This window comes from Phyllostomus discolor, chromosome 5, assembly GCF_004126475.2.
Source record: "Phyllostomus discolor isolate MPI-MPIP mPhyDis1 chromosome 5, mPhyDis1.pri.v3, whole genome shotgun sequence".
Classification (NCBI taxonomy): domain Eukaryota; kingdom Metazoa; phylum Chordata; class Mammalia; order Chiroptera; family Phyllostomidae; genus Phyllostomus; species Phyllostomus discolor.
Window position 1 is genome coordinate 54,911,167 of NC_040907.2, and position 24,458 is coordinate 54,935,624.

The following is a 24,458-nucleotide window of genomic DNA, read 5'->3' on the forward strand; positions in this document are numbered from 1 at the left end:
TAGGCTGCTTTGAGACTTGCTTTTGCTAAAACTCCCCCACCCTGAATTGAGGCAGCAAACATTTACTGCATATCTTTAAAGTAACTTCCTAAAATCCACGCTAACCTTCCAAGGATGAGTGTAACCGATTCAACCACTTTTCCCTTTGCATTTGCAAATATCCTTCTTCTGTGATGTGATTAGTGGCATCATCTCCTTTGTTTTCTGTAAAAGGTAACCACCTAAAGCAAACCCATTTATAGTAAATGAGGACCATCATGTAATGTGCCCAGAAAAGAAATAAAGGCCTGTCAAGGCAAGGGCCCAGGCTTTTTTATCCTCTTGAGAGAAAAGCCATGCCATCCCTTTTCCTCCACAGGACTCGGTAGTCCGTGTGAATTTCTCATATCTCACCCACAATGTGGCAGACCCCACGAGGCAGGGTCCTCATCAAGTTAACCCCCAAACAGTGATAATTCTATTAGGATGATAAAGGAAGAAGCATGTAAGAATGTGTACTAGGATGATTTATAACTTCCTGTATCTGTATATTTATAAAATGTTAAGTGAGATATGAATATTTTATCAACAAATAATGATCAGCAAATATTTCATGGAATCTTATATTTATAGTTCAAAATTAACATGCCCAATTTCTAAAGAATTTACTCTTCATCAAATCCAGTTCAAATATAATTTAAAAATTCATATAACAAACCTTTTTGAATGAGATCTCTCTGTTTTTTGCCAATGTCTTTTGTTTTTAATTCATATGAAGGAGCGAAAACCTTTTTTTTCCGTTTACTAGAATATTCTAAAGCAGCAGGAAAACATATACTCTGTGGAAACAAAAGCGATGATACCAATGATAATCATATATATATATATCAGAGTTCTCAAAGAATTCTCACATGTATTTATCACCACTGATTTTTATTTTAAAACAACAAAAACCTGTGAGACAGACCAGAGTTTGGAAAATAAAAATAACTCCAGTGAGTGTGATTTTGATAAATTGCTTTTCCTATTAAGAGTTGAGGGTATACTTTGGATGATGCAAAAAGGGAACCTTTCAGAAAGATGCCATGACTAAAGGAATAAGTAGAGAAGAGAAATAAGGTATATACAGAGAAGTGCTAATGTTTAGTGTTGCCCAGAAAGCCTAAAAAAAGACTCAGAGTAAGAAAGGAGAGGCAGAATTATTTCATAGAACACTAAAAGGTAGGAACGTATGAAAAAAAGAGAAATTGGACTAGAATCACAAGTCTTAAAAACACAACTGTATTAGATATGTGTGGAAGGAATTACAAATACAATATTGAAAGGAGCTCTGCAAAGAATGGGGCCACCCTCAGATGTAAACTGGACAATGTCTGTAATGTGGTTGGAAATGTTTTAATAACTAATGCTGAGTTACTCTTTTTCTCTTCACAGTTCATCCAGGAGTGATTCAGAGGATCCATCAGGTCATCAGGAACCCAGGTTCTTTAAACATTTATCATCTCTATCTTACTGCATCTACATGACTGCTCTACTCAATGTTGACTATGAGTCAAGATAGCTACTAGAACGCCAAACGCAATGTGCACATCTCAGTCAGCAACATGGTCGAAAGGGTAAAATGATAAAAGGTAGGCTGTGTGTTCTTAAGAAACTCCCAGAGGTCCTTCCAAACAACTTTGATTTATATCTCATTGGCCACCCATAGCTACAAAGGAAAGGATAAGAAATATGACCTTTTTTTCCAGGTACTTGGCTGTCTGGAGTAAAATTGGGGATCTCTTCCCCCAAAAGAAGAAAAAGACAGATATTGGTAGGCAAGCAACTATAGTCTCCACAGAAAAAAATATGAGAATCTTTTGTGAGGATATACATTTGTATTCTGAAAAACCTTCCCAAATATCACGCTTTCCTTGACAGGAACCACTGGTCTTAATTCTAAAGACTCAAAATAAATTGTCTTCAGATGGATCTCCTTTCTGAAATGTTTGTTTTTATATATTTGTTTCTGGAAAACATGTAGAATACTTATCATTTGCATTGTGTTAAAGTGCTGTACATATACTCACTTATGTAATATTGTGACAACCATGAGCTATGCTCGTGCCCCTGGAAAATGTTGCAGACATCATATACTGAAGACAATACTTTTCCTTCAAACTTATTACTGCTTACTTCTAATTTTTCTGATCAGCACCACTTTTATCCATTGCGAGGAAGTTCACATCAACTCTCTAATATGTGATAGCTGACAGAATTTTGAAATAGGGAACTCATTGTCACATTTCCCCTACTTTGACCTGTCCGCTTATACAAACATCCTTTATTCTGTAATTTAGCAGAGACATTTGGATATGTGTCTTGGCCCCTGTATTTAAAATCTTCTGCCAAAATCTCTATACCATACAATAGAGATATATTTAATCAAATATCCTTAGGTTTCTTTTTATCTTTTAAATATTATATGTAATGTCTCTATTTACTGAAAATGATTTGTCTCTATACAGACTTTTTGAATGCTCATGACAGGTACTAATTTATAGTCTTGGAGTAAACTGAAGTTTTTGTTCTCCACTAAAAAATCATTTACTGATCTTATACAACACAATTTCTTGGGACAATATTTTTTCAGTATCTACATTAAAAAAGTATACTTTTGTTAGAAAAAAAATAAATAGGCATTTTCAAGCTCAGATACTCTTCTTAGAGTTAGAAATTTTTCTTATGGTTGCCAAGAATAATTTTAATATGATACAGTATCAACACATTATCAAAATATGACTAAGTAATGTTACTTCTACTTTAATGTGGGTTTAATTCTTTAATAGAAACTAAACAAAACATTATTAAAATGTAGACAATTGCTTTGCAACCAAATCTGTAACAATCAATTTCAAATGCTTGTTAAACCTCAAATTTGACCATCAATCCTCCCCAAATTACATCATCTTAACTTTTTATGCCATCATCTTGTATCTTCTTACTTCTAGAATTTTTTCTGTATTTTAGTAATCTTTTTGTCTCTCCTTCCTAACAATATAATTTATCATATATTAAAATCACCTCAAATTCTATTTCAACCATAGAAATGGATCTTCTCTTCTTCTAGATCTCACACTTATATCTGACACATGAGAAAATAATAAAGGTGGAATATAAGGATATATTCAACAACTCCATTTCTACTAGTATTTATACCTTTACCTTCCCTTAATAGAATAAAAAATTAAAGTTAAAAGTATACATCTGTCTGTCAAATCTGAGTATCCACTCTCTAACATAAATATCGTTAGTCATTTACAGAATCATAAGATTTAAAAGTCCCCTCATCAAATAAATAAATACTTTCAGCAAAAGAGTTTTTTAGCTCTATTTATCCTTCTTCATGTATCCATATGGCATCCTTCATCATCACTTGAAATCATTTTCCCTTCCCTGGCTTTATAAAAGAAGAATTCATAACAAAGGGTGTATATGTGACAGTGAAACAAATTCATAGGGAGACTCTAAAGCCCAGAATGAACTCAGGCTTACACAAGTTGCCAAGGTACAGAAAATGTGCTTCTCTTTCATAGGCACTGCAAGAAGAAGAAGGAAGTCTGTGCCCACTCACTGATTGAACTTTGAAGTAACAGAGAAAAAACAGTTATCAGAAGCCTTGGAATAATCAAATAAATACCTTGTTTTAATAACAGAAAGTATATTCTATTAACTAAATTACCTTAAAACAAACACTGGTATTCAATGATTTAAGAAAATATTTTAAGGATGTTTTGTAGCACTGAGAAAAGGGATAATCAGTAAGGACCAGTATAAAGTGACAACAAACTAATAATTTCAATTTTAACAAAGTTAATTCTGGTACAAATCTTGTTGATATGAGAAAACTGCATGTCAGCAATATTTAATAAATGGTTTCACTACTTATAAAAAGGCAGTATGATTAGGTGGAGTTCAGAGATGTGGAGTCTTCACGTGGAAAAGAGTAAAGGTTCATCAAACGATGCCAACCTGAAAGGAGATCTCCGATGCCATGATATCTATTCTTATCAATATTTATATGAATGATTTGAATAAATATATAAAGTAAATGCTTATCAAATTTTTTTATGAGGTAGTAAAAAAACAAAATCAGTTAACACACCACACAGAAACTTAAGGTATTATCAATAGACTGTAGCAATGGGTCAAATTCATCAGATGGAATAAATCATCCATAATGATTTGATGGGATGAATTCCCATCAAATTCATCCATAGGAATAAATATTGCAGTTGAAGAAAATTAATTTTATATCATTTAATTAAAAACCTGAGTAACAGATTAAAATGTTTTAGTTCAGAGTAAATTAATTAACAATTCATTGTGTGATGCCCTTATACTATATACTGTACTAAGCATTTCATCCAGAATATGGGAAATTGTAGTCTTACCATATTCAGAACTATAGCTGAAGCACTGTCAGATCAAGGCAAAACACTTTCAGAAGATTATGGATAACCTGGAACATGGAAAGAAAGCAGCCTAGCTACTAAATTGTTTTTAAAGTGAGCCCTATCTGATTAAATCCAGAATATAAAAGAGGTAACAAAGAGAGATTCAGGCTCCTCACCACCTTCAACTTCCATCTCCCTCATCTTCTACAAGGATACCACAGCATTTATGCAATTTCGTTTTCTTTGCTTGTCTGTGTTACGACTTGTTTTTTGTATTGTTTTTTATTTTTAATTATTGTTCTATCACAGTTGTCCCAATTTTCCCTTGTTGCTCCCTGACCCCACCACACCTGACCCCCATTCCCACAGTCATGGTTTTTATTATGATGATTTTAAAACATAGTCCACAGGGGCAAGGACTTTGCTTGTCTTGATTATGCAGTGCTAAGAATGACCCTTGGCATGAGCAGTTACTCAATAATTACTTGTTAAATGTTGGATGAATAGTACCAAACAGAAGTACTAGGAGGAATAAGTGGAAGTTTAGGAACTTTGGTTCAGTAATAATTGATTCAATATAATATAAAATGAAACTCCATTTTTTGGAGAAAGTCCAACAACCAGATAGAATTTTATCAGAAATTCCTAGCTTATAATTTTAGAAGACTCTATTCCAGGTCACACCTCAACATTCCCTTCTTTTATTTGGAAATCTTACATCCACTATAGTTATTCCAAAGTTTTTAACTCAGCAACTCTTTACAACCTCCCATCCCCTTCTTCTAAGCTCTTCATCAGGTACATCAATGTAGACCTCAATTTTTTAGTCTCATCTGTTTTACCATTCCTCAATATCCCCACCCCTGCACAAAAAAACACACAAATATAACCATCTTGTAGGAATAATTATGTCTCTACTCATGCACATCCCTTTATCTACCTATTCTCTTGATATTATATTACAATATAGTCAGGAAATGAAAATGGTAAGAAAAGAGCTCTCCACTGATGCTATTGAGTGAAGACATTAAAGTATAAAACTCATCTATAATAGGTATGGAAGTGAAGAGAGACATCTGTATATTAAGAATCTCATCCAATAATAAAAAAAATTCTGATGCATTGAAGTCATGCCGTTTTTGGTAAAAAATTGCTCAACACTCAGCACAGTGTGGGCAGGTGTGCTCATAAACCACCCATCATGAAGTGGACAAATGTGTTGAGTCTTTAAAAAACATTCAATGAAGTTGAACAAAGCCTCTCATGACAGTGCCAGCTGGAACACTGATACAAATGGGTCCCTGGAACACTCACCTAGCGGGAGAAGCCTGTACTACAAGGGGCCTGCCCTCCAGAAGATAATTCCAATTTGTGGGGCCCTCCCTCACAATAGATGAATTATATAATATGTATACCTATATACACGTAGATATAGTATATATACACATACTCAGGTGATATATATTTATATAGGCTTAGTAAAGTGCTATCACTGACCCTGGTAGCCAGCCTACAAGTTCTTCAGCCTCAGTACAAATCTAAATCTGTGTGCCTTCACAGTGTATTTATTCCTCACAGAACCCTTAACAACCTCAGCCCTACTGCTCTTATTGGAAATATTTCATCCATGGTCCAAATGCTTTTTATTTACATGAAGTCCAATATTCATGTAGTTGGATAAAGGAATTCAAAATGGTAGTTATTAAGAGTTCCCAAGGTACAAACAGCCCTATGTTAGGCTCTTAAGCTATTAAAGGAGGACTTGTCTGAATCCTTGTATTTTATTAAACAAAGATTTAAATGTTAAAGAAATGTCTGCAATCTACTGTGAGTCTCTCTAGCCTTCCTAGGTGAATATTGTGAGCGAAAATCCATTCTTAGATGGAATATCTCTAAACTAACTTAAACAGACCAGAGAACAGTAGTATAATTTAATAGTTAATATTTTCCAGGATACAGCACCTAAATTTGTTTTGAGAAAATTCAGTCCTATCAATTTCTAGATGAGTCATAAATAGAAATCTTTGTCATTCAAGGCTTAGGCCAATATTGAAATACATTAAAATGTCCACTCTCTCTTACCTTGAACAAATAAAAAATTCATTCCAAGTGGTAAAGAATGGTCATTTTATTGATTGTGTTATCTTTTTTAGAAAAAGACAAACAGCTTAAAAGGATTTGCATTAGCAGTCTTTGAAAAGCAAATTTTAGATGGTATGTAAATTTTTAGATGGTATCACTGGATATAAAAATGATAGAATTAGCTTTGTTGTATGAAGAAGTAAATAATTTCACTGAACATTTTTATACAAGTTTCAAATTGTTAAAATATTTGGCATGGATGCACTGCTAAGTGTATTTCTCTTTTCAACTTTACACTTATCTTGTGTGTGCAGCTGATATCCCTAGTGTCCAATCAGAGACAGGTTTTCATCCTGTGTTCCAGGGAATGATGTGCACAATTCCTTTGACACTAATGACAGGTAAATACACAAATCCAGCCCACTTACTTCAGTGAAAATGGACCCATAATTTTTTTTACCCAGAAGAAAAATACAGTGATAAAGTTTAAAGATGAAAAAAAATACAATTAAACTCTTGAGGTGTACCATTAGTTAATGATAGTAAGCAAACATTACATTTTGCCTTGAGGATAGAGTTCCAGATTTTCATTTAGGTGCTCATGAATTCTAATAGTCATTGCTCTCTACATGATAGCAAGAAATCTAAAAAACATGAATAATAGGTTTTTCACATTTCAGTGAACTCAAAAGTTAAAACTAAAAAGGAAAGGTATGCGTTTTACATATTTTCTTCTACCTCTATTTCCACTAACATCTTTCTTTTGAAATAAGTATATGGATTTACTATAAATATTTAGAAATTGAGAATATACACTATTTCATGCATAAAGACTTGGCACCTATTTAAAAAAGTGTGGATCTTGTATAAAACTCTAATACTGTCTCTAAAATAGTATTTTCAAGATTATATCAGCATTTCTAAGATGTGGGGGGGAAATGACTTGGCATGGTGTATCAGAACAATTGCCCCCAAACAAGTATCCTAACCCTAATGGTAGCAAAAAGAAACATTAAATGAAAAGGTAAAGCTATTCAGCAAAACATTTTTATTTTCTTAACAACCCAGTAAGTATCTACCATTCATTAATTGACCTATGTCATTTATTTATATATCATCAGACTATGGCATTTCTGGAGTAATGAATTTTATTATAAAAACCACAGTATGTGGTAACCCCTTTACTTCCTCTATTTTCTGTGTTCTGAGTTCCAGTGTAACAATTCTGGCAAGAAAATCATTCTACTCCATAGTTCGTAACTCTGTAAGATCCTTTTGCACTCAATATTTTATTTTTGATTTGCATCTTATTTTTAATCTGTGTTCTTTCCATGAATACCCTAGTTCCTCTCACCTCACATATAAAAATATCAACAATTGGCAGGATTCTGTTAGCTACTCTTTTCATAGTATCACAGTGGGTTAATATTTTCAGAAAATAAATCCATGAGCTATAAATTATAATGCAAAACAATCTAAGTGGAATACTTATTTTATAAGAAATAAATAGTATTTCATATCAATAAATATTTGTTGAGTACCTCCTATGTGCCTTTTCACTGGGCTGGTAATGGGTGCTAAAGCAAATAAAATACAACCCGCCAGAAAGCAGCTTGTATTCCTGCAGTTAAAAGCATTCACATAACACAGCCACCTTCAAAGGAAGTGGGACATAAATAAATGTTAATAAAAACAGATACCAGAAAACAGTTAGTAGTAATATTCCAATTAATTGGATAAATCATTTCCCCTAATATTAAAAAGAACAAGTGTTTGTTCTTAGTTTCATCATGGACTTTGTGCTTTTATTTCATGCTTCAAATTAAAGCAAAGAGGCAAACAGGTAATGAGGTATAATTCTGGAACTAATTTAATTCGTAAACAAAAGAACGCAACAGATCAGATTCCAAAAAGGAGGTTTTGGCCCTGGCATTCAAAACTTAATTTGAGGTAAATGAACAAAGGCATTTCAGTGCCTACTATGAGATAGATTGTTTGATGTTATAATGGTAGGAAGAAAGGTAATACGCTGGAATGGAGATAAATTGGAGGGAGGACACGTAGTAGTACCTTTGTACTATATTAGCCCTGTTTATGAAAAGGTAGATATGATGCCCTCAAATAATAGGCTCACTGGTTCATAGCAGCCAAGATCAAATATAGTTATTTTTACTGAGCTTAATTCTAACACTGGAGACTCTCACAACATGCAGCAATGTTTTTCTTCTGCAGGAAAAGCTGTGAGATACAATGCTCTATTCCTGTAATCATCTTTTCCTTCCTCTGGAGCTACTAAATACCCAACATACAAACTCTATTCTCCTTCCAATTCTAGGACCTAAAGCAGGACTCAATAAGCCTCTCCAGATCAAAACTTAGAATTCCCTATTAATTTGCCTTTGCTCATAACCTAACACATAGCCCTGGTAATTAGATTTTTATCTCATTCTTCACTTTCCATCATTCTATTATTCTTTTGCAATGTTTCCAGTTCTAACTTAACATCTTCTTTGGGTTATTTCCCAAGCCTCCATTCTAGCAACCTAGTCTTTAGCATCAGTTTTGTTCTTAAAACAATCCTGCAGCACAGATCCTAGGCTTTGGCGCCTGATGGCAGACAACATCAACACTAATCTTCTATCTCAGCCTGGCCCAGTTTCAATGCTGATGAACTTTCCACCCATGTGTACAAATGATTGCACAAATTGTACACATGGTCAGTTGGTGGTGCTAGGCACGTGGGCAGAGCTTACAGTACTTCTTGAATACAAAGCTACAGGCCAGACTGACCATCCTTTGCTAGTTCCTGTCAGTGTAACCTTTTACCTCCTGTAATGCTCCAATCCAAATTATCTCTTACCCTAATACATTTTGCTTCAATTAATATACTATTTCCTACAAATTATAAGATTAAAATTATGTTAAATTTCTACTATGACTGATATTTTAAAAACTGTGTTATCAGAAAGTTGAATGCAACTGGAAACATGAATTAGGCAGGCGTAAAAAGATAGGTATTAAAAGGGGGGACCCAAAAACACCCCGTAGTGCATGCTTCCCCTGCTATATGAATTTTCTAGGAACCCATCTGTATCTGTGTACCAGCTGGTGGTATTGTGAGAGGCTGTTTTTGGCTTCAGTGAACTTTTTTTTGAAGATTCTTTCAATGCATTTGCCCATTTCATGATGGGTGACTTACAAGCACACCTGCCCACACTACACTGAGTGTTCAGCAATTTTTGACCGAAAACAGCATGATCCCTAAGCCCCACCCTCCCTATTCACCAGATCTTGCTCTAACAACTCTTTTTTGTTTCCCTGTGTGGAAGAGGTAAAAAAAAAATGGTGGAGGCACTAAAAGGCATCAAAATCAATGGGTTCAAATACTCTTTTGAGCAGTGGAAAGAATGTCCCGATAGGTGTATTGCATCAAGCAGAGAGTACTTTGAAGGTGACTAAAGTTTAACATGTAAGAATTAACACTTTTTTAAATAAATAAATTCTTTTTTGGGGGGAGGTCTCCCCATGTTCTTTATTTACATAAGGAAAACAAGAGGGAAGCAGGTAAGAATGAACAAGGAAATGAAAACAGTGAAGACACTAAACCGGCTGAAGTGTACTCTTTATAATAGAATATGAGAAAAGACATTGAAAAGGTGAACTGAAACAAAATTTTAAGAGGCTCATAAATTACCAAAATCTACAGCCTCTATTATGCTTTTTCATCTAGACTCTGGAACCCTTCCTACATCCTCTTATTTGTCCATAATATTTCACTATCTAGAAAACTTCTGGCTAATGGGTATGTTTCCACTCTTTACTCTCTACTTGATATTATAAACAAAACAAATAATCATCCTAACATTAGGTCATTCACTACTGTATATAAAAGTTTGAATAACAAGCATAACTTATTAATTCTAAATAATTTGATATGCATATTTGCACTTTATTAAAATGTATAGATGTTTTCTTACCAAATAATCATTTGAATCCCCCAGGTGAAAATTAATATGTCTATTAACAGCACTATCTAACTTCAGTTTCCACAGTTCCTCTAGCAAATATCTTGGTACAGTTAGGATAATTTGCTTTCCATTCACACATGTGCCAAGCTAATTCTCACCTCCAAAACATTGGCTGAGAAGTTTTTGTAAATTCTACCCTTGATCTTTTCTTTTTTGACAATCACTTTCTTGTACGTTATACCACATATGTATGCTTAATTATGTAGATACATTGGTCATTATTCTAATGCTTCATCTTAACAAGAAATTCCTACAGAACAGAAAATTTTCTCTTCTTGATTTTCCCATAGTATTCTGAAGTAAAATGTAAAAAAGCACTGAAGTCAGAGCATTGAACTTGCAATTTAAAACAAAGTTTCATCACTCATATAAAAAGATCTATATTGATACCCATTTATATGTATAAACATACATCAGTATATATCTACTGCCTTAAAGTTTAAAGGTAAAGCTGATGTGGTGATAAAGACCATGAAATTTTGCACTATGACATGTGGTCTATATCATTGTTTCATGGATAGAAAAATCAACAAGTGTCTCTAAGAGCTTTGAAAATTCTCTCCATTTGTCAATGCTCAGAAACTTTTTCTCTACACCAGAAATTTACTACCCTATAATCAACCTTAAAATTTCAAAATTTTCAAAAACTTGGAGATAAATATTATATTTTTTGCACATATGGAAGGAGTTTGCACATTTAGTTTTTTAAAATTGAATATAATGACATAAAATATAAATACATGATAATAGATTTAAATCTTAAGCACTTTATAATAATAAAATTATACTATGAAGATTTAAGATATTGCATTTTTTCTTCAGTGATATATTATTTAACAGAAAATGTGCAATGCCAAAATTATTGTGAGCGTAGACATATAGAACAATGGAAAAGAATTTAGAACCCTGAATAAACTTTTATAGATGAAAAAATGAATTCTGATAAAGGCACTAAGATAATTAAATAAAAGTTTGCTTTTTTAATGGTGCTGAGCAGCTGGTTACCCACATATAAAAGAATTATGTTTTACACCTATCTCATAGTATATAAAAATTAGCTCCAAATAAATAATAGACCTAAGTTTAGGACCTAAAATTATAAAACTCTTAGGAAAAAAATCTTTCAGACCTTGGCTTATACAATGATTTCTTAGTTGTAACATGAAAAGTATGTGACAAACAAAAAAAGATTAATTGGTTTTCATCAAAATTTTAAAATGTTATGCTTTGAGAATACCATTAAGAAAGTAAAAGAACAATCTGCATAATGGGAAAATACATTCAAATCATAAATGTGATAAGAGTTTTGTATCAAAAATATATAAGGCATCCTTACAACTCATCAATAAAAAGACAACCTATAGTGTCCCAGGTTCGATTCCCAGCCAGGGTACATGCCCAGGTTGCAGGCCATAACCCCCAGCAACCGCACATTGATATTTCTCTCTCTCTCTCTCTTTCTCTCTCTCTCTCTCTCTCTCTCTCTCTCTCTCTCTCTCATCTCCCTCCCTTCCCTCTCTAAAAATAAATAAATAAATAAAATCTTAAAAAAAAAGACAACCTATTATAAAATAACCAAAAGGATTTGAATAAACATTTCTCCAAAAAAGATACTCAAATGCCAGTGAATACATGAAAAGATTCTCAGCACCATGAGTCACTATGGAAATGCAAATAAAAACTACAATGAAGTACTACTTCAAATCCACTAGGATGGCTATGATTCAAAACAAGCAATAACAAGTGTTGGTGAGGATTTAAAGAAAGTGGAACTTTTATACATTGATGACACAAATGCTAAATGCTGCAACTGCTATGGCATTTTGGTAGTTCCTCAAAAACATGAACATAAAGTTACTATATCATCAAGTAACTCTATAAGTAGGTATACACACCATAAAAACTGAAAAAATATGTCCACACAAATATTTGTACATGAATGTTCATAGCGGCTTAATTCACAATAGCCATAAATTGGAAAAAAATCAACTAATGAATGGATTTTAAAATGTGATATACATATATGATATATATAATAAAGTGAAATATTATTCAGCCATAAAAATTAAGTACTAAAACATGTTACAGCATGGATGAATCTTGAAAACATTATGCTCCCCCTGGCTCATGTGACCTAGTGGATTGAGCACTGGCCTGCAAACCAAAGGGTTGCTGGTTTGTTTCCCAGTCAAGGCCCATGCCTGGGTTGCAGTCCAGGCCCCCAGTAGGGGGCACACAAGAGGCAACCACATATTGATGTTTCTCTCCCTCTCTCCCTTGCTTCCCTTCTGTCTAAAAATAAATAAATAAAATCTTAAAAACAAAACCATTATGCTAAGTGAAAAAAGCCAGGCTCAAAAGACCACATACTCATATTCATCACTCCCTTTTTCCAAATGGGAAGTTTTTATTATGCTTATTCTACTTCCATGACACATTATATACAGCATATGTAGAGAGCATGTTTTATATTTTAACTTAAAGTTTGCTGGACCATTAATTATTACATCTTGTTCAAGTGACTGGAACACTAGTATTCTAACTGGAATTAAATTTGGCTGCATAGTGACATATTCAATGTCATTGATTTCTGATCTAATTTTTACTATTTCTTTCCTTCTGCTTTGGATTTAACTTGCTCTTTTCTAGTTTTCAAAAGTGGAGACTTAGATGATTATTTTTAGATCTTTCTTCTTTTCTAAAATACACATTCAGTGCTGTAAAGGTCCCTCTAAGCACTGCTTTCACTGCACCCCACAAATTTTGGTTAAGTCATATTTTCATTTTCAATTAGAGTGGACCCTTGAACTATACAAGGGTTGGGGATCCTACCCTCTCCCCTAAACCCCCACCTGCACATTTGAAAATCCATGTATAGTTACTCATCATCGCCCTGCATACATGGATTCCAAATTACTGATCAAAAATATTCTGAAAAAAAAAGTGTTATGTTTTTGCTGATGTGTAGTAAGTAATTAGGCCTATAATGCTTAGATCTCTACTGAACATGTATACACTTTCTATTGTCATGATTCCATAAATGATGCAGTGTAACAACTATTAATATATCCACATTGTATTAAGTATTATAAGTAATCTAGAGATGATTTAAAGATGATAAGGAGCATATGTATAGGTTATATACAATATATAAGCCATTTTATAAAAGGCCTTGAGCATTCTTGGATTTTGGTATACTTGTGAGGCCCTAAAATGAATCACCCATGGTATATCTGTTATAATGTTTAATTTATAAATTAGGCACAGTAAGAGATTAACAATAACAAATAGAATGTAGACAAATTACAACAACACACTATAGCAGAAGTTATGTGGATGTGGTCCCTCTCTGATAACAGATCTGCTAATTGAGATGGCTCCCGAGTGACTAATGGGTAGGCAGCTTGTACAGTGTGGATACGCTGGTGAGTGAATGATTCATGTCCATGTCTCAGTTTAACTCACTTAATTTTCCTTCATTCATCTCAATGACCAAAGTATTTACTATTACTATAAGCACTTCATAGTTCCTATCCCTTTGCCTTCTTGGACATTATGCTATTATTTAAATACTCTGCTTAATTTTCTCCTTTTTCTGGTGACCTCTGAGTTCACCTTGGCAACCCCCACAGTTTTATATCTCAGATTATGCATTAAATTAGTATTCACCTGCTACTTTTCAAAACTAATTCTGCAATTGCTTGGTTTCAGATCTTGCTTATTCACTACGGAGCTAGGCATAACAAATGGTGTCACAGACTGATTTTCCAGAATGGAAATACCAACACAAAGGTAAGTGCACAAAAGGTTTATTGAGAGGTAATACCCATTAAAGGAAAATGAAAGAAGAATAAGCAGGGAGAGCCAAAGTTTCTCCCAACCAATCAGGAGCTTCAGAGCAAATTCTGTCTATCTGAAAGTCCCACACTGAGCAGAAATGGCCACATCCTTGTAACACTGCCTTACTCAGCAATTGCTTGGAGGGTGCCTGGAGAATAGCGTGACCTAAACTTGAAAGTGGAGGTAAACATGACTCCACTCCAGGAAGACAAACAACCCAATTACAAAATGGGCAAAAGATTTGAACAAACATTTCTCTGAGGAGGATATACAGAGGGCCCAGAGGCATATGAAAAGATGCTCAGCATCACTAGCCATCAGAGCGATGCAAACTACAACTACAGTGAGATACCACTTCACACCAGTGAGAATGGCCATCATAAACAAATCAACAAACAAGTGTTGGAGAGGATTTGGAGAAAAGGGAACCCTAGTGCACTGTTGGTGGAAATGCAAACTGGTGCAGCCAGTGTGGAAAAAAGTATGAAATTTCCTCAGAAAACTAAAAATGGAACTGCCCTTTGACCCAGCAATTCTACAGCTGGGATTGTACCCTAAGAACCCTGAAACACCAATCCAAAAGAACCTATGAACTCCAATGTTCATAGCAGCACAATTTACAATAGCCAAATACTGGAAGCAACCTAAATGCCCATCAGTAAATGAATGGATCAAAAAACTATGGTACATTTACACGATGGAATTCTATGCAGCAGAAAGAAAGAAGGAGCTCCTACCTCTTGCAACAGCTTGGATGGAACTGGAACTGGAGAGCAATATGCTAAGCGAAATAAGCCAGGCCATGAGAGACAATACCATATGATCTCACCTTTAACAGGAACCTAATAAACCAAAAGAAAAAAGCAAGCAAAATACAACCAGAGACACTGAAAGTAAGAACAAACTGACAGTAACCAGAGGAGAGGTGGGAGGGGATAATGGGGGGAAGGGTCTTCAGGAACAACTATAAGGACACATGGACAAAACCAAGAGGTGGGGAGGAAGCAAGGGAGGGAGGTGGGTTTGGCTGGGGTAGGCAGGGAATGGTGGAGGGTAAATGTAGACAACTGTAACTGAACAGTAATAAAATAATTTTTAAAAAACCTAATAAGTTGAGGTGTCAGCTAACTGCATTCCTTGGATCTAAGCAGCTTCAAATGGCATCTGTGTTATCCTGAATGCATCTGCTCTAGGCTTATTCATCTACCTCCAAGTCTTCTCCATTTAGTCTCAGTAAAATCTTTGATTAAAGGGAACAGTATTTATTTTATTTTTACTGCCAGTGAGGAGCAGATGGCCTGAAACCTAGAAATCACATAATAAATACTAGGAAAACTTTATTAAATGGTTAAGTTTAGCCCTTTATGTTGTTGCTGAGGTCATTAAGCAACAGCTTCAGTTCCAAGCCATCATTGTTGCTTCTTTGGACCCCCAAAAGGCTGAATTAAACATCAGTTAAGTTATTCTTAGCCTTTGGTAGCCCCAGTATCTGCTCTCAAAACTCTTCTGATAAATAACCCATATGTCTACCTGACACTAAGTGCTACTATTTCCCAATGGTGTTAAAATTTAGAAAAACTCCAATTTCTTTCATCAGACCCATTAGACATAGAAAATTGACTAGTCAGAATTTAAGTTTGTATACTCTTGGGAATTCCACACTTTCTGTAATCAGTCCCTACCCAGTGAGTGAGCTTTTCCTAGTTCTTTCTTTCCACCTACAAGTTTCAGAACAAAATCTGCTTGATTTCCATTTTTAAGGCCTTAGAGTTTATTACAGTGCAAAAGACATTCTAAGAATTCAAAAAAATACCCATTTGACATGAACTGTATTGTTGAAGAGGCCCCAAAATGACTGAGAGACCACAGAGGGCAATTTTTAGAAAAGATATAAACATGTCATTATGAAGATACTTTCTTAGAGTTGTATAACCTAAAACAACATCTCAGAAGCTCTTTGATAATAAAGGTCAGTTTCTAGTATAAGGAAGCATTCTCAGTTCACAAAACAATAAAATTTAAAACATTAAAGTACCTATCCATAAGTTTCTTTTTAACACCTCACATAATAAACTGAGGTGACTCATTCCACATCTGAATCTCATATAAGATCAACCTTCTTGATATTTTCTTAATATCACTTACTGATAAACTAGACAAATAAGAGGGCAAAAGTAGATCCAATATTTTGTGGCTTGCAATATTATAAAGCTGATTATTCTTTCTCTCTCCTCCATATTTACCTGAATTTAAAGCAAGTGCAAAAAACCACTGTCAAATATGATTAGTTACTTGGATTTAGAAAATTCGAACAACCTCGCTTTGCCATGAAGGCTTAGCCCTGCACAACTCTGGGGCCTAGTTCTTTCTTTCCACCTACAAGTTTCAGAACAAAATCTGCTTGATTTCCATTTTTAAGGCCTTAGAGTTTATTACAGTGCACCTGAGAGTGCTTCCTTATACTAGAAACTGACCTGTGTGGTTTACAACACCACACAGATGGTGATGTAAAAGGACTCATGCACTGTGTGATGCTGTGGCCCCAATTAGGTGACTCTTTCTCTTTCTTCTCCTACTCACATAGAGCATGTAATAAATCATCTCATTTTTCTAATTATAAAAAATTAAACTTTGTCACAGAAGATAAACCTAAGAAAAGATGTTCAACATCATGTCATTAGGAAATTGCAAATTAAAACATTAATGAGATCCTATTACACACATATTAGAATGGCCAAAATCCAGAACAAGGACAACACCACATGCCAATGAGGATGTGGAGCAACAGGAACTGTCCTTCATTGCTGGTCGGAATGCAAAATGGCACATCAAATTTAGAAGACAATTAGGCAATTTTTTAAATAAAACTACACATGCTCTTACCATATAATCCAGCATACATGTTCCCTTATATTTATCCCCCTAAAATTAAAACCTGTGTCCACACAAATTTCTCTCACATGAATATGTATACCAACCTTGCTTGTAATTGCCAAAACTTGGAAGTAACTAAGATGTCCTATGATTGATGGATGAATAAATAAACTAGCACATCCAGGCAATGAAATATAATTTAGTGCTAAAAAATCAGCGATTGAGCCATAAAAGGGTGTGGAGGAAACTTAAATACATATTACTAAGTGAAAGAGGTCAATCTGACCAGGCTACATACTATACAAGTCCAACAGTATGACATTCTGGAAAAGAGAAAACTAGGGAGACAGTGAAAAGATGATTGGTTGCTCAGGGTTGGGGGAGGAAGGGATGAATATGTTGTAGAGCACAAAGAATTTTTAGGACACTAAAAGTATTCTGTATGACACTCTCTAATGGTGGATACACATCATTATATATTTGTCAGAACCCATAGAATGTACAACACCAAGAGTAAACCCTAATTTAAACTATGGACTTTGGGAGATAACGATGTGTTTAGGTTCATAAAATACCACGAATGTACTACTGCAGGACAGGTTGTACATGTGTGGTGACAGGGAATCTATGGACACTCTGTACTTTCCACTAATTTTGCTATGAAACTGAAAGTGCTCTGAAAAATAATGCTTATGAACTATAAAAAATAATTGATTTTGTGGAATATGACACAAAACAGAGTTTCTGAAGGTACTATTTCTATATTGATATTATAAATAATGGAGGTATAATCTTTTTATGCAAAATGAAAATTATTTTCTGTTTTACTATGTAAATAAAACATGATTTCCGATTAGAAACAAATAAAAACTAGCAGAATAATTACTTAATATTCTGACACCTAAACAATCTCCATTAATATCAGCTTTTATATATTTCCATGCATATGTAGTATAATTAAAAAGTTAGATTATATTTTTGAAACCTTATTAAAATTATAATATATTGAAAGATAACAGTTCATCAGGTTTAAAAATAAATCTATAAATCTTCAGGAAAATGTATTTAATTAATGGGAAAAGTTCACAGGAGGACTGTGAGAACACTTTTGTTTTATTCTGTTGTACAAAAAATGTCATGTTTTTAGTATTGAGAAAAATGAATCTTTGGAAGGAAAAAATCAATAAAATATCCTAGTATTTAACCAAATCAGCATTTCTAAAGCAAATCTTACTTTAGGACAGATGACTGCCGTATTAGATTATATATGGTGTTCCCAGAAACTATGCAATGCCATAAAGGAATACAAGATGTGGATATGCTAAAAGTGGTGCCAAGTAAGAGGTCCCTTCCACAGAAAATGGATTGGATCGCTCTACTGACCCTTTTCCTCATTTTGTTGATAACAGGGAAGAACACATGCATCCTCTCCAGAAATGTCCAGACAAAGGGTGTAATGGCTCCTGACCATCACTCTTTCTTACCTCTTTCTCTCCTTCCTAACAAAATATGACTAAACCACCTTAAGAAAGCATCAAATACATGGGGGGGGGGGGCAGGAGGAAAGGGAATAATTAAGCTGTTCCTGAGATAAATATATGGCAAATTGATTTTCCCCTCTGAATCTCTTTCCTTTTGGCTCCAATGGGTATGACTTTCTCTCATACTATATGCCTAGTAAAATTCACATTTGCAATAGAATATGTAAGTAAAAGAGATGATTAAAGCCAACAAAAGTTACATAAGAAAGAATATATCATTGTCTAGCCCAGATTACTAAAGTTTTGCAATGGAAATTTAGATCAAACTGCCAGTTAATAACTTCCTTATTTGTTATTACTCCTTCTACATATTTTCCTTGTTACCCTTTGAGGAAAAGGGTTGAGTATGATGAAGAATATTTCAATTATTGGGAGTTCCAGCAAAATCAATAATAAGAATATAGATTTAGTCTCTAGATTTCTCTAAAATGCATTATAATAATATATGTTTCCCTAAAATTTGATCTGGTTACCACCATAATTCTATATTTATGTTGGTGTACTCTGCAAGAGCAGGCATTCTCTAACTAATAATTGTAAAGCATGCATAAATAGTGTTCCTAGCAATTGTTTCAAATCCTTAATTTCTTCTATTCTGAGTTTTTAACAGATTTGTTCTTCTTGGCTCCTGACTTTTGGTCCTATATCTCACTTAAAGCTTATTCTTGTACCATAAACTCTGGTTTTCCAGCACATTTCCTGACTGAATGTAACTTGAACTCACTCCTCAGGATCCTTCCAGGAATATGGAAAGTTTTAAGCCCTTTGGACAAAATATATTTTATCTCAAAACAAAAGCAGATTAAACAAATGATTAATTTTACTAAATACTGAAATTTGAATTCCATTCTTGACCAACACTTTTCATTATTTTGCTAGGGGTATCTTTAAAAAAAAACTCTAATATTAAATGCCACTATTTTCTCACCCCTTCTCTTTTACCTAATCCTTAACTCTTCCAATGTTTCTTGGATGCTAGGTTCTCTTAAGCACTCTAGGGCATCAATTGTCTCACTGCAGTTTTTAATAAATCAAACTCCAAGTAACAAAGACCAGATATATGAGTAATAAAAATAATTTTTAAAAAAGTAAATAGTAGTGAAAATAGTGAAAAAATCAATTAAGTAAGCTGAAGAGGAGAAGGCAAATAAAGCCAACAGAAGATGGAGCAACATTTCACACAGAGTATTCAGAGATGAAACTTCAAATTTAAATTCATCTCAGTACTTTAAGAAGTTGAGCAGAGGGTAATTTCTGTAAAATTCTATGAATCAGAGTTATAAACAATGAAAAATTATAGGACAATGTATATATTTATGTAATATGGATAAACAGTTCTTGATAAAAATAACATGAATAATGTACTTAGCAGAATTATCAATAACATCAAAGACCTTTAGAAAACTTGTAATAAATATATTTTACCAAAAGATTCATAACACTAAAAATACATCTAAACCCCAGTATACAAGGTCTGTCCTGAAAAAGTCCAGCCACTGTTAATATAACAAGAATGGTTTGTGTGACATTGATGTAAACTAGCAGCCAAGGAGAGTAGACTGGAACGCGCATGTATGAACAATAGATAACTTCACTGTACTAGTCAGTTGGGGTGGTAGACACTATTGAGTGAGTATGTGTACTGTGTGGCCGTCACATTCAAAATGACTGAATGAGTAGAGCAACAAATATGCAACCAATTTTGCATTAAGCTTGAATATTTCTCCATGAAAACTATTCATCTTAGATGATTCAGAAGGCCGCAGCTATGGGCAACTGGCAACTGGCAGCTTCATTACAACAACACACCCACTCATGCATCATGTCTTGTGCAGAGATTTTTGGTGAAACAGCATATCACCCAGGTGGCTCAGCCCCCCTATTGCCCAGATTTGGTGGCCTGTGATTTCTGACTTTTCCCAAAACTAAAATCACCTTTGAAATGAAAGATTTCAGACCATCAGTGAAATTCAGGAAAATATGACAGAGTAGCTAATGGCTATTGGGAGAACTGTGTAAGGTCCTAAGATGCCTACTTTGAAGGGAACTAAGACATCATTGTCCTATGTGCAATGTTTCTTGTATCTTGCAGCGTCTTCAATAAATGTCTCTATTTTGCATAGTATATGGCTGACTTCTTTCTGGACAGACCTCATACAATGATATATTCTATGTAACTGCATAGATATCAAGTGGAATAACCTTTGTAATATGAGGATTTTACTCCTATTGATGCACATAATAGTCACCACAACATAACCTCTATCCACATATAATATATGGATATGTCCATATATATTATATATGTGCATATAATATATATGGATATATATGTGCATATGTATATATACACACATATCTATATGAGTATTTCTAAATGTGTTTGCGTGTGTGTATATGTGTGTGTGTGTGTGTGTGTGTGTGTGTATCTCCAAATTGGTTACTAGCATATTCAAATTGGTTAACAGTATGCAACATTCAGTGAAGGTCTTCTCTGTATAAAGCATATAAAAGCAAGTGACATATCTAAAATCAGTGAGTTTATAATCTGCATAGAAGGCCAAAAGACACCTCACATGAACTTTATCATTTAATAAAGCATACTGTCATCTGGTACAAAATAATATAGTGGCACTGAGTGCTCATGTGGGAAAAGTTTTGAGTAGGATGCCTTTGCCTTTTAACATTATGCTGTTATGCAATGAACAATATGACATTTAAGGACTTGAGGACATTTCCGTGCCATATTTAGAACATGTCCTCAATTACATGGAAAGGGACTAATGACTATCTGCACCTTTTTGTAAACCCTTCTAATCATGTTAATATAACAGAAATATTTGTAACTCAGGCTACTCAGGAAGAGTTCTGCATATGATAGAATTTATTTATCACAAACAGTGCTTTACAAATAATAAAAAGTTCAAATTTGTTAATTATACTACTACATATCTTCTTTCTACCATTACCTAATGTCCAAATCAAAACAAAAAGCACAAACTCTTGTGTCAGAAGACCTGGAGACAAGTCCTAGCAATGATACTTAACTATGTGGCTTTGGTAAGATAACTAGCTCCTCTGAGCCTTTGTTCTCCTATTTATAAAACACTTATCTTACAATGTTGTGAAAAATAAATTACCTATTACATGCCAAATACCTAGCTCAGTGCCTAGTAGGCAGTAGGCACTCAATTACTTCCAGTGTGTCCTCAAAGCAGTACATAATTTAGCATAAAACAATGAATATATATTATACTATATGTAGAATTATCAGCTTTTAATAAACTAAATATTTTTGTTTTCAACTACCAAGAAATAATTTTATATTGCTATTAATATCTACTTTCAATAATAAGAAAAATATATGAAGCAAGAATTATAAAATATTTGTGGTAAGAATAATTAATTGATCACAAACATTACATTTGCATATTATTATGTCTTTTCTCACATCAAGAAAATCACAAGCAGAATATTAACAATGAAAGATATTTTTTAAAGATTGAAGAAATACTTACCAATGTTATATAAATTATAATTATAGTGTCTTAAATTATACTTACATGTTTCCATCGTGCAAGCTTTCCTGTTATATTTGTTCCAGGCTTAAAAATGAGATCCTTAAAATCCTTATCTTCCCATCTTCTATATGCACAAATCAATTTTGTTTCATGTTTTCTAATAAATTTTCTTTGATGTTTTTTATACAGAAACAGGGAGCTTAATAAAGAGGGATATGTAGCCATTTATTATTTTGACAAAAAAGGAGAAAGAAAACATGGTGATAAATTTAATGTAATATTTGTTGTCATATTAATACTATACAAAATTATTTAGGCACAAAGATTTGTTCATCAACATTCATCAGGGATAAATGAGTGCTGAGAAATCTGTAGCAATATAAATCCACAGATATTTCCATACTTATATCTGACTCTGCATTTCATAATATAATATCAGAAAGAAAGTGATTAAGTTATCTAGAAAAATATAAAGTGATGTATCTTTATTTTTCCTGTCCAGTGAGGAAGTAATTTTCATGTTCACCTAGGAAAACTGCGGCAGCACAACAGTGTACAACAGAATATAATGTAAATAACAAAATAATTTTAAATTTTCTATTAGTTCCACTAAATGAAAAGGTTAAAAGAAATGAGGCAACTTTAAATTTGTTTATTTAATCCAATATAGCCAAAATATGCTAAACAGAATAAACAAACTAATGTCATATTTAATACTGAATGTTGTAAAACTTTTGGCCCTTCACAAAAGTTTTTGCTGACCCTGGAAGGGCTCTTCTTAGCTGCCTTTTCTCCTAGTTTTCTTTGTTAAAGTTCAAGATTTGAAGATGGTGCAGGGTTGACCAACTCATGGCCCATAGGCCACATGCAGCCGAGGATGGCTATAAATGTGGCCCAACACAAAATCGTGAATTTACTTTAAACAATATGAGGATTTTTGTGATTATGTGTTGCAATGTATTTAATGCATGGCTGAAGACAACTATTTCTCTTCCAGTGTGGCCCAGGGAAACCAAAAGGTTGGACACCCCTGGTACAGTTTTTCTCTCTGCTCTCATTGTGCTACCACCTTCTCTTAATTATTTATCACTTGCTGAGGGCAGCGGTGGTCAGGGCTCTAGTGTTCTCTTCCTGTTGCAACTGTGTTAGCGCTTCTGCCCCACAGATGAGGGCTGAGAAGAGAAAAAGACCCCAAGACCTCTTATTTTCTCTCACCTGGAATAGATTCTCTAAAATATTTTTAAGTTTATTTTTTAAGTGGATAAGACTATGGAAAAATTTATTTCTCAATACATTATTGAAAACAATAGAGTATTCAGCTGGCAATTAGTGGAGGCTAATCATAGTTGTGACATCAAAGGAGTTTAGACAGCTTAACAGAGAAATCAGGAATTTGAGACAAAGAAAGAGAACCCTGCTACAGTCATTGTCATCCCAAAGGTGGCTGAACCTGGCCAATGGTGTGCTCTCGAAGGAGCAATATCAGAAGCTTCCCAAAGCAGGAGAAATAGATTCCACTAAAACAGCCCCGCCTAGACATTAAATAAATTAACAAGCAAAAAAAAAAAAAAAAAAAAAAACAAGTCTTGGTGAGGAAATCAGCATCCAGATTTATTATTAATGCATTATTTAAAATGTCCAGTTTTCAACAAAAAACTACGAGACAGGAAATCCCCCCCAAAAGTGTAACCTATGGAGATAAAAAGAGTTAGCCTTTGAAACTGCTTTTGAAAGGGCATAGGTGACAGACATAATAAATAAAGACTTGAAAGCAGCTATTATAAATATGTTTAAAGGAAATAAAACTCAAATAATTAAAGAGAGGTATAATGACAATGTCCTTTCAAATAGAGATTATCAATAAAGGAACAGAAATTATAAAAATAAAAAAATAAAAATTCTGCAGTTAAAAAAGTATAATTGAAATTAAATTTTGCTATACTAGTTCAATAACAGATTCTAATTAGTAGAAAAAAAGAATTAAGAATCTTGAAAACAGTGATAAAGATTATGCTGACTGAGAAAAAAATATTGAGGACAAGTGACTAGACCCACAAGGGGAGTATTATTAAGTCTACCAACTTGTGAATAATGGGAGTAACAGAAAAAAAGGCGGAAGAAATTAGAAGTAATGTCCAAAACTTTCTGAAATCTGAA

General features: G+C 33.8%; 1 protein-coding gene across 1 annotated transcript in view; it reads right to left on the reverse strand.

Annotated features, from left to right (window-relative positions):
* LRRIQ3 (leucine rich repeats and IQ motif containing 3) overlaps nucleotides 1–24,458 on the reverse strand; it is a 110,666-nt gene that overhangs the window by 32,092 nt on the left and 54,116 nt on the right. The window contains exons 5-6 of the mRNA XM_028513987.2: nucleotides 22,344–22,500; nucleotides 698–818 (exon numbers count right to left, since the gene is read on the reverse strand). Coding sequence (XP_028369788.1) covers nucleotides 698–818; nucleotides 22,344–22,500 — 278 coding nt within the window. The remainder of the gene's footprint in view (nucleotides 1–697; nucleotides 819–22,343; nucleotides 22,501–24,458) is intronic.